Source organism: Arachis stenosperma, chromosome 10 (assembly GCF_014773155.1).
Source record: "Arachis stenosperma cultivar V10309 chromosome 10, arast.V10309.gnm1.PFL2, whole genome shotgun sequence".
In the NCBI taxonomy this organism is placed as follows: domain Eukaryota; kingdom Viridiplantae; phylum Streptophyta; class Magnoliopsida; order Fabales; family Fabaceae; genus Arachis; species Arachis stenosperma.
Window position 1 is genome coordinate 7,439,614 of NC_080386.1, and position 12,256 is coordinate 7,451,869.

The 12,256-nt window shown below is 34.5% G+C and overlaps 2 protein-coding genes across 3 annotated transcripts; one reads left to right on the forward strand and one right to left on the reverse strand.

Moving 5' to 3' along the window:
• Positions 1-4,173: 4,173 nt before the first annotated feature.
• LOC130954724 (deoxyuridine 5'-triphosphate nucleotidohydrolase-like) lies at positions 4,174-7,405 on the reverse strand. Of its 2 annotated transcripts, none has more exons than XM_057881484.1 (4): positions 7,013-7,405; positions 4,912-5,209; positions 4,730-4,821; positions 4,174-4,636 (listed from the first exon to the last, which is right to left on the reverse strand). In XM_057881484.1, the coding sequence occupies exons 2-4, from the start codon at positions 5,109-5,111 to the stop codon at positions 4,392-4,394; spliced, it is 537 nt and encodes a 178-aa protein (XP_057737467.1). In that variant the 5' UTR covers positions 5,112-5,209; positions 7,013-7,405; the 3' UTR covers positions 4,174-4,391. The 2 variants fall into 2 exon arrangements, with proteins under 2 accessions (XP_057737467.1, XP_057737466.1); XM_057881483.1 differs by having other exon boundaries at positions 4,912-5,242.
• A 1,670-nt stretch (positions 7,406-9,075) lies between these two features.
• LOC130956677 (uncharacterized) lies at positions 9,076-9,610 on the forward strand. Its single transcript, XM_057883694.1, has 2 exons — positions 9,076-9,267; positions 9,380-9,610. The coding sequence occupies exons 1-2, from the start codon at positions 9,076-9,078 to the stop codon at positions 9,608-9,610; spliced, it is 423 nt and encodes a 140-aa protein (XP_057739677.1).
• Positions 9,611-12,256: the final 2,646 nt, after the last annotated feature.

Consider the following 12,256-nt stretch of genomic DNA (forward strand, 5'->3'; position numbering starts at 1 on the left):
TCTTTTTCTTATCTTTTTCTGGTTCTGCATAATAAGAGACAAAACTAAATAATCTCTTGTTTATTCTATTATTCTGCACTTTCTACATCATTCATTGCTTATATCTCTGTTTTGGCTCTTAACTCGTCCATAGACATACAAAATATCTTCAGTCTTCTATTTAAGATAATTCAATAGAATCTAAATTTAAAAACAAATTAAAAGAAGTTAAGATTCAATCTCTTTTTTCTTAATCACTGATAACCATCATAATTAACACCTAACTAACTAATTACCAATTAACTTGTGATCAATTAGTAATCATAATTTTTTAAATTATCATTAATTAGTGATTATTCAAATTTTATTTTTTAAAAAATATATAATCAATAATTATTAATTATAATTTTTTAAAGTTAGCTGATTAAAAATTATTTACCTATATTTTTTGTTTCAGATATAAGTGAACTTTGGCTGTATACAAAGTTATATTTGCCAAGTTCACTTTCCTCCATGTAATTACTTTTGTCTAAAGAGTTTTCTCTCATTAATTATTGATAAATTTTCTGTCTATACTGCAATTTGAAAGACATGAATTATTTTATTTTATTTTATTTGAATTTTTCTAACTTGAGGTTTTGCATATGTAGTTTTTCTGTGGGCCTTGGGATTTATTTTCTATATATATATTTGTATGTATTTTATAATTTTGTATTATTTGAGTTGAAACTCTCATTTAGATTTTCTTTCTATTATTTCACCCGTGTACTTTTTCTATTGTTCATGAATGTTATATATGTATGATAAAAGAAAATTAGCTCGCAAGTTTCTATTTATGCATTATTAACATTATTAATATTATTATGATGTATATCTAAGAGTGTTAGGTTAAGGGTTGTATTAATATCCTCACTAATAACCTGTTATTACTGCAGCATAATGGACTTATTTGCTAGAATGTTACAGAAGCACTAGACATAAATATATACATAAATATTTAATAAAAATTGAAACAATTATGTACATCTTCCACTTTTAGACATCTTTAGGTAGCGTTTGTATTGACTTTTGAAATACTGGAACGGAAATTGAAAGACTGACTCAGTATCATGTTTGTTAGTTAAGAGACCGATACTAAAATTTCACTCTCTCTCCTTAAAATTTCAGAATTTCAGTACCTAAAACACAGGGATTGAAATTTTTAAGGACGAAAACTAAAATTTTAATAATATTTTATACTTAAAATACTTTCATTTTAATTAATTAATTTCAATTTTATTCCTTATGCAAATTAAATTAGAATTTCATTCTTTTTTCAGTCTCTCTCTCAATTTCTATCTCTCAATCTTTGTCTCTCACTTTCTATCTCTCAATCTAAGTCTATCACTCTCTCTCTCAATTTCTATCTCTCAATCTCTGTCTCTCACTTTCTATCTCTCAATCTAAGTCTATCACACTCTCTCAGTCTCTCTTCTAAATGCTACCTTTAACCTCACCATAATATATAATTCCTAAATATAATTCCTAAATAGACCAGAGCTAGCAAAGTGCATCGAATGAAAGCCCTAATTTCTCTAATCAAGTAATTAACCGATCAAAGAGTGCGACTTATCAAAGAATTGCTGAAGGACATTGCTCTATTTATCAAAGATACACTTAGCTGTAAGTATATATGTGTATGCATGAACTCAAGTGTTTTAGGTATGCGGTTTTGATAAATGTCAACCAAAAAAGATTTAGGCTCATGCAACACAAGAAAGGAGACAAGATCATGAAGACTTTAGTGCAAATCCAAGATCATGAAGATTTTAGTGCATAGGATTAAGGTAAACTTTCTTTGTTAAGAACTATAATTTTAGTATCTCCCTCACACACACATCACTAAAATGATTTTAAAGTATGTACCTTTGAGAAAAGATGTTTGACGTTAGTTTAGAAGCAAAGGTTTTAAAAATACTAGCCTAAAGCTCTAAATATTTTAAATAATAGAAAAGGCCAAAATCACAGTATAGAATCGATTTCAAGCTATGTGAAATCGTTTCCCATACTATTTTATTGAATATTAGTATTTATAGTTTTTACTTTTTACGAAAAGAATTGATTGATTTTATTCCAAGCTTAAAGAATCGATTCCAAAACTTCCAGAATCGATTCTCTGGGATTATAAAAATAAAATTTGATTTTGTAAAGAAAAAAACCGATTTCCTATAAAAAGAATTGATTCCGAGTTAAAAATTCAAATATTTGATGTAACGGTTAATACAGAATCAATTTTCCTAACAAAAATTGATTCTTTCTCTGACAAAAATCTTGTAATGGCTAATTTTGACAAAATGACCTATTTCCACAAACTTTACAATGTCTCCAAGGTTTAGAATGCCTATAACTACACTGTTTAATATCTCATATCACAACCAAGCCTCTCTCCAACCTTTCTTGTAATATACTTCAATTTCTACACAAATCAAAGAGTTTCATTTGTAATTATCTATTATTTCAAGAGAGTTTTAGTTCTTGTTTTGTGAGTGTCACAAATTGTAAAGAGAGATTTGTGTGGCTCTTTTTTTGTTCATGAAGTTGGGATTACTTTAAAATTGTGGTGAAATTTGTAAATATATATAAGAAAGTTTATGAGATAAATTATAATTTCAAATAAGTAAAATAAATAAAATTTAATGACTTTATAACTACGAAGCATGGACACTTCGTTAAGTTGCCGTGTTCACATGTCGGATACGATACTCACCAACACTCGTCCGATACGCATGTTTGCTGTGTCCAAACCGTATCTTAATAAAAAATAAAAAATTCTTCTTCGGACACATTTGGACATACCTAAATACCATCACGTGTCAGCATGTCCAGTCTTATTCTTAAAATATATTCTTAGAATAAATTTAGATATAGTATATATATTATTTATTATAACAAAAAATATTTTAAATACTTCATATAATTAAAATAAGACATTAAAAATAATTAAAAAAATTAATTTATATTTTAATATCAGTAAAATATCAAAATATTATTACGATTTATCTAAAAAATACTTTATATTTTATATGTATGCGTGTCCCCGTGTCTTATAAGATTTTAAAATTTGCGTGTCAGCGTGTCTCGTATCGTATCGTGTCCCGTATCCGTATCAGTATCCGTGCATCATAACTTTATAACTTATATATCAATAGAGCATGTTAAATTTCTAATAGTAATCATAATTGTCATTTATTGGAAATATATTTTAGAGATTATAATTAATGTGTTTGTAGTTTTACAAAAAAAAATGTTAATAATCTTGTCAATATAATTACTTAATGATCTTATCAATATGCATGCACAATTAACCCGAATTAACATATATAGGGTTAAAATGGACCTTTTTTTTAGATATTGAATAATTGTTGGTGTAATATTTTGTTATTGGATGTTTGTGATGTTTTGCAAGATTCTGGGGCTAACAAATCCGCACTTCCATAGGAGACGGATTACTTTAGACAGCTTTTTTTTTAGTACAAAAAACACAATACAAGGAGAGTGTATTACCACGTGCCGACCATACAAGTATTGCATGGGAGACGTATTTTCAGAAACAATACAATTATACAAAGGGGACGGATTCTTGTTTCATCAGAACGGCGTCCCAGTCTCCTGCCAAACACTGTTTATTGACATTTCCAAGTAAAACTCCATCTTCTAACCAATAATAAAATAAAAAATTCGTTAAAATGGGTTTTGATGATGTTTTCTTTCTAATAATAAGGAAGTATTGTCACAGTCACCAACTTCCTCTCTAAATAGTCCATATAACACCAATAAAAATGAGTTATCTTCATTTTTTTTCATGCACACCGTTAATTTTCATGGTCAAACATTAGTGTATCCTTTCATTATTTGGAATCAACCAAGATGCATTCCAAGTATTTGGACAGTTCCACGACAAATTGCAATGTAAATTTTGTCTTGATGTATACCAGATGAGATAATGGGCTAATGACATTTCCAAGCACCTCAAAGTTGGTTTTTTCGACATTTTCACATAATCCAACTTTTGCAGACTCTTCAGAGAGAGCTAATACATTTGACATAGTTGTAAAGGACGATCCGCAACCAGTTCCTCTTAAACCAGATAATTGCAGTCTATGATATTTATTTACATTAGGCAATATTTAACATTTACATATATGAATTATATAATATAGTATAATTAGTTCTAAAGGCCTAGATGAACCAAACTGAACCAAGTTTTGAATTGATTAGAATATTCAAAGTTCCAATAACTTAATAACTTGATTGATAAACCCCTGCAACAAATTTTGAGATAAATATCAATTAAATCACGTTCGAAAAATAAAATATAAGCCCAGGAAAACAGAGAAATCTCAACTTAGAACCCCAAGCCCTAATCCCTAAATTTAAACACCGGTTGATCCAAACCCACCTTCACCCCTAATAGTTGAATCCAAATCCTCAACTTCAACAACATCAGGAGTCACAATCTTCTCCAAAATCAGCTGTGCAACTCTGTCACCAACCTTCACCTCAAAATCAACATCCGAATGGTTGAACAGTATCACCCCAACCGGTCCTCTGTAATCGGCGTCGATCACCCCTGCACCAACGTCAATCGAATGCTTCAACGCAAGACCTGATCGCGGAGCTGCAGAGAAACAAAAAACCCCCAAAATCAGCACCAAAACCAATTTTGAAACCGTAACCCGAACAAAAACGAAGAAATCAGTAATTTAATCACCAATGCGCGCATAGGTGCCTTCTGGAATCGAAATGCTGAGATCAGTAGCCACCAGAGCCTTGCCTCTCGCCAAAATCTTCGTCTCCACAGCACTAACAGAAAAAACAAAATAAAACAAAATTTTCAGCTTCGGTTTCTCTAACAAAGTAACTGTTTCAGTTTAACTTGAGAGAGAGAGGTACCTAAAGAGATCGTAACCGGCTGAGAGAGGAGAAGCCCTAGAGGGAAGAACGGCGTTGTTGGAGAGCTTCTTTACACGGAGGAGAGAAGCAAGGTTGGTGGAAATGTCAGCGTCTTGGTGGATCTTGAGGATCTCGGGGGAGAGCCCTTGGATCTCGGCGACGATGGAGCCGTTGGTGGTGTGGGAGTCTGGTTGGGCCATGGTGAGAACAATGCGGTTGCAGAAATGAGGGTCAGGTGGTTAAGAAGCAAGGTTCTGAAAACCAGACCAGCCACCGAACCTCTCTAGTCACTGGTTCACTGATTTACTGGTCCAATCAGTTCAATTGTGGTCTAACCAAAAAAAGCGTTTTATAATAAAATAATAAATAAATACTCTAAAACATAATTATAGTGTAATATAAATTTTAAAATATCTTCCAAATACTACATCAGCCCAAATCTAATACAATCTTTAATTTCATAATTATTAACAATTTATCATTCATTAGTCATTATATCACTATTGAACTCATTAAGATAGTCACAAAAAAAACAAAAAACAAATTCATTGAATTAAACAAACCAATAACAAATATTCCATCATCTACTCAACTAGTTAATTGAGTTAATTCAAATCATCTATTCCATATAACATAGCAATAAAGCACCCTCAAAGAAAAAGCATGCTGGAGAGATTGAATGCAAGTCAATCTGTATGGTGAATGCATCAAAATGGATGAAGATTTACGACAAGCCAACTTCAACCATATGTTCGTAAGTCATAGGAACACAATAATATTAACATAAGGCATCCCAATTATGACGACGGCTAGAAATGTGAACCTATTGCCATCAAATGGTGGTGTGTCTTAGATATAGGTAACAGAGTAGAATACCAAATGGCTCCTCATAAGCATGATAAGCTTTTAAAACTAGTAAACACAAGCATTGAATCTAACTCTCTACCAGCATAATAAGCTTTTAAAACATGAGATCACAAAATAAGATTAGTTATTGATGCACGGATGTCTGATCTTTTTTTTTAAAGGGAGTTTTGTTACGATTCATATCAAGATGTTGCCACTTGCCACAGAAGTCACCAGAATTTTTCTGTACACACAATAGTTTCTAGTAACTGCAAAAATAAATAAATGAATAAACAAAATGCAAACATTAACTTCAAAATTATTCCTCAATTATACACCATGTTTATAACTGGTAATGAAAGCACAAATTACAGCCTCAAAACAGAAGCACAAAGAATAATCATAGGAAAAACCATCAGCATTCAAGTAGAATTCAACTAGTTTCATCTATGAAGAGAAAATGGAAGGGAAGAACAGAGAATTGGCTATGGATAGAGCTGGAACAAATGCTATGAAACCACCATAAAGATAAAAGTTTCCACGAGGAATCAGATTCTCAAAGGACAATAGCATCAAATCAAAATCCATTTCAACAATCAAGCCAGTGGAAGGTAAAGACCAAAAGCAAAAAAAGAAAAGGGTAATAGGACTTGGAAATCTTTTGCCAGAAACTGAAAGAAGATCAACCAAAATCATTTGACGTCCCGGAAACGTCCGCAGCAACACATCACTACACAAAATAATCACAACCCACACTTGGGCAGTAACCATTAGCATAATTTCAGCATAATTTTAACAAAGCATAATAAACTTTTTCAAAGATTAACAATGAACACTTGGGCAATACCAATGAGCATAATTTCAGCATAATTTTAAGATTAATAAACTTTTTCAAAGATGAATAATGAGCACTTGGGCAGTAACAATGAGCATAATTCAGCATAATTTTAACAAAGATTGATAAACTTTTTCAAAGATTAACAATGAGGAGTAGCAACAAGCATAATTTCAGATAAGTTATTTTCAATTTTCAGCACAGCACCAAAAAAAAGCAACAACGCAGAGTCCAGCACAACTCAACACATCACAACACAACAGTAGCAATGAACAGAGCTGATCAAGTAATCATTCATCAATCTGAACAGCACTAGCAGCAGCAGAATCCTAAATCGACGAACAAAGAACCAAGAACGAAAATTTCAAAAAAAAAAAAAACAAAGAAACCAATATGAGTAGCACTAGCAGAATTGTAAACCTTCGTTCTGACTTCTGACTTCTGAGCAGTCTGAGCATAGGGGCAGAAGCGCACCGAAGACGGAGGCCAGGCGACGAGCACGACGGTGGTGGGTTGGAAGAAGCTGCGGCTGACAAACGAAGAGCAGACTCCAGCACGCCGAGCTCGAGGAAGAAGCCGCGATTGGTGGGTTGGAAACTTCAAGCACCACGATCAGACAAAGACGGTGGTGCCTGAGCGCGCCGGACGGCGGCAGGAGTGCGAAGGAGCAGACGAAGTCCAGGGACTGATGCTGAGCTCCAGGAAGGAGGTGCGATTGTTGAATGAAGACAGGCAGATGACCAGACAATGAAGGTGGTGCTTGAGCTCGATGGATGGCAGCAGTCCTTGCAGCCGTGGTGCAGAAGCTAGGGTTTCAGGCGTAGTTATCAGAACCGAACCGGTAATCAACCCGGCCATATGACCGAGTTGCCGGTTCAACCAGTGGGTCACTGAATTAGCTGGTTGACCCAGTCATAATTAAAAAATATATAAAATTATATAAATAAAATTAATAACATGTGTTAAAAATATCAATTCTTAGACATAACTAATGATGCAAAAAGAGATCATAATCTAGTCTCTAGAACAAAATACTTTCTCAATTTAAATGAACAAGAGTGGGCGAAAATATAACACAATCGGTAAATCAAGTCCAAGGGGTGATTTCAAAGTCAGCATTTATATCTTTATAGGATAAATTTGGAATTTGACCAACATTTCCTCATTTTGATTTACATCTATATCTTTCATAGCATTGTTACTCAACTCAGCAACAAAAAAAAAAACATAAGATTTACGGCAACAAAATATTTAGCTAATTGATTCTTTAAGCAACATAACAATAAATTCAAGGTTCAATGATAATAATCAGCAACAAATTCAACTCAACTCAGTGATGTTATCTGGTAACAAAATTCAACTCAATGATGTTATCCAACAACAAAAAACTTTGCCCAGTGATATGCTCAGCAACAATTGAACTGAAGACAACAAATTCAGCTCAACTCAGCAATGTTATCCAACAACAAAAATTCAACTCAATAATGTTATCCAGGAACAAAAAACTTTGCGCAATGATATGTTCAGCAACAATTGAACTTACGACAGAAAATTCAGCTCAACTCAGCGATATTATCCAGCAACAAAAAGCTTTGCTCAGTGATATGTTCAGCAACATTTCAACATACGACAATAAATTCATCTCATTCATAATTTGCAACATCAAATTCAACTATGATAATTTTCAAATCCCTAGTATTCAGCAAAACAAAATTAGCTAAATCATAATTTCAGCAATAAACTCAACTTTCAACAACAAATTCAAGATGTACTAATGATTTACAGCAATGAAATTGAAAGAGAAAGAACAGGGCCGAAGCTGAAAATCACCTGCCAAGAAACCAACTCACGGCGAAGGAAGCGTTGATGGCAGAAGCAGGAAGACGATCTTACGATGGTGACAGAGCGCGACAGAGCTTGCGACGGTGATAGAGCGCGACAAGCTTACGACGCTGACAGAGCGCGACGAGCTTGAGTCCGAAACAGCCGCGAGAGAAGCGAGATACCGGAGAGAGAGATGTCGACGACGACACCAGCCGTGAGAGAGAGGTGAGACTCGGTGAGCTTGAGACTCAGAGTCAGAGAGAAGAGAGAGGTTTGCGAGGTGGGTTATCATCCATTTGGGGAGTAAATCCTCATAATAGTCCCTGAGATTCAGGTCGTTACCCAATGTGATCCCTGAGATCCCAATTGCACCATTATAATCCTTCAGATACGGCTCCGGGTACCATAATAGTCCCTAGACAGTTTTCCGGTGATGAGTCATCAACAAGACGCTGAGGTGGCCTCGTTTTGCCACGCTGGATGGTGCCAACGGCTAGTTGAGCTGGCACAGTTTCAATTTATACCCAATGTGGTCCCTCCCCCTATATTTAACCCTAAATTCCCAAATGTTCAGTAAGTTAATTTCTTCTTCTTCTTCATCGTTCTTTTTCCATTCTTGTTGTTGCTGTTGTTCCTGGAGCTGGAAGTGAATATCCATGATGGGTGGTGGAAGCACTAGAGTTGGAAGCTCTATTAGTTCACCGTGCAGTGGCCATCGGACGAGAACGCAAAGCAGGAGCAGAAGATCCGGGGTGCCGGAATGGTGCGGTTGCGGCTGCCGGCCAGTTCTCAGGTGGTCTGGGACAGATTCAAACCCAAATAAACCATTTTTTGGTTGTCCCAATTATAATGTGAGTTATTAGTATTACTTGTGTTGTTATGATTGTTCCTTCCTACCTGACTGTTCTTCTCTTGTTCTTCTTCTCTGAAGTTTGAGCATGTTACATGTTTACTTGATTACAGACAAGTGGAAAGAGATGGTGTGGGCTTTTTGTGTGGGCAGATACTGCACAGGATGAACCAGTTGAGAAACCAGAATCTTATGGAGATAATCATGAAGTGAAGATGAACTTTGATTGGAGGCTTGGGAGATTAGAAGAAGATGTCCGGAATCAAAAATTGGTTAACCAATTGTTGGTATTAGTTGTGGCTGTATTGATTGTGTTAATTGTTATCCTGTATTGTAAAGCCTGAGTTAAAAGAGTTGGTGGTGTGTACCCTGTATTCATTGAATGAACAATATGTAAAAAATAATAACATGATTATGGTATTAGAAACTGTTGAATAGTGTTTGTTGATGGAATGTAAACTTGGATAACTCAATTAATTAAAACAGTATTATGCTAAAGAAGGCAGCATAAGTGATTGAAAACTAGCCAACACTGAATTAAGATAATGGTTCAAACTTAAAAGATAATTGTATTAAGATAATGGTTCAACTTAACACCGTTAGTCACATAACACAAAGGACAGCCATCTAACATGAGCATGTTAAACAAAGTTGCCTCAAAAGGGAGGACTTTACAGCAAAACATAAAGAATTGTTTTTTCCTTGTGTAGTCTTTGTCTAGCAAAAAGTATTAACATCAAAACAGATAGCCCTATACATATTAAGCTAAAGTCTTCAATTCTTCTTTCTTGGAGCCTTAAATCCTGGAGTTGGGATGAACTTCATGTAATTGACAAGTCTTGTTGCAGTTCCTGAACTAGCACCCTGCATGGGATTCACTGGGACAGAAGTTGCTAGTGGAGAGGATCTTCTCCTTGGTGATAATTTTGAAGGCCTTTTTATTCCATGATCCTAGATAGAAATTATTTACATTACACATAAATGATGATTCACTTGAATCACAAAAAAATTAAGAAATGTAAATAGGAAGTTACCTTTTGAGAATCTTCTACATCAGAAGCAGTTGGCTGAGATATATCTATCTCTACAGGTTGTGCATCAGAAGTGGCTTGGCCAATCTCAGTAGACTGCACAACAGGATTATCTTCTCCATGACGTTGGTTACCATCATCTTGAGGCTGCTGAAGTTGCTGCTCAGATGCAGGGGCACCTCCTTCATTTTTCTTCTTCTTATTAGCCTCAGCAGCAGCAGCAGCAACTGCAGCAGCTGCAGCAGCATCACAAGCTCTCTTCTTCTTACAACCTCTCTTCTTCTAGTTCATCTTCCGAATTTGGAGGAGTCTTCATCTCCTCTGAGTGCCATGAATTGGCACCATCCGAGTCAGCTCCAGGATCTAGACCATATTCTACACCTTCAGCAAAACTAGCAATAAAACCAAGATCCACTTCTTCATCACTAACTTCTTGCACAAATGCATCATCCTCGACCAGAATCTTCTCCTTTCCTTTAGCTAGAGGACCAACATTTCTCAATATCTTCTCATTCTGGTTCTTGTTCACCCTATTCCTACTCCCGTTGTTGACATTCTTCACCCCAGTATCTGAATTAGAAGAGTTGTCTTCATCTAGAGTTGGCTTAAAAAGGCTATCTTCTGCGCTCTCATAAGAGTCAGAAGACACCTCGAAAGGAATCTCATTATTAAAAACTTTGCTTTGGAAGCCTCTGGCAGCAGACCTTGTACAAGGTTTCCTAGATATACTATTTTTGTTGGGCTGCTTGGACTTGTTGGTTTTATCTGTTTTGGTGTTTTGGGTGGTCTTGATGGGCTTTGTGGGCTGGATGCTACCAGTGGGTTTGTTTGGCTTGGCTCCACTGACTTTGTTAATGGGTTTTTTGGTCTGATTTTGATTTTTTGGAACTGTTGATGGTGGTTGTGTACCTTTGGTGTTTGAGGCAACTTTGATGTTTGGGGGTAATGGTTGTGTTAATTTTGGAGAATTCTTTTTCTGTTGAGTATTTTCCTCCAAAACCTTTGGCAGTGATGCTCCATGCTCGAAATATACATCAATAACTCCATTATTCATCTTAGCACACTTCACCATCTCTCTTATCTCCTTGTCATTATTCAAGCTTCTTAGTCCGTTCTCCAAACCTTTTCCAGGAACTTGCCACCAGCATTGCTTTATCTCATCATAACCAAGCTTTTTATGGTAGTTCCTTAGATAGAAGACGTCTAACGTATCCACATCTAGGTCACCTAAACAAGCCTTATTATCCGGATAATATACCATTGTTCCTTCTTGATCTTCTTTGAAATCACCCCCGTGATGAAACATAATATCCAACATCTCTTCCATCTGAAAAAAAAAAATTTCAAAATCCATTACTTGACAATCAAGATAAACACAAATAGATTTTTCTGTCCTATTTACACTAACTATTGAATAAAAAAAAAATACATGTACACAAACAGATTTTAGTCTTATTTACATAATTATTTGCAGGATATAGTTACTTTATTTAGTACAAGATAAATATAATATTGTTGTTTAATTAAACCTTTAAACGTGAATTCATAATTGTGAGGTTTATTTTTTTTAAAAAATACACAAAAATCAGCTAGACAAATATATTTGTATGTATGTGTATATACACGTTTGTATGTGTCTTATCATACATATATTTATTATATATTTTATATTTTAATATGTATTATATATAAATTAAATAATTGAATAACAAAGTTCATTTTTATGTGCTGTACTCTATATGTACTCTATATGTGTCTGTTTCAATTTTTGTGACAATAAATCATATTTTAAATTAAAACATGTTTTGAAAAACTAAATAAGATTGTCTCCACTTATTTTCATTTTTCTTACTTATCTAAAAAACAAAAAACAAAATTGAAAACAAACGTGCATAACCATATATAGATAGGCCTAACTTAAGAGTCAATTTGTATTTTGTCCTCTGGTAGCAAGTTGGC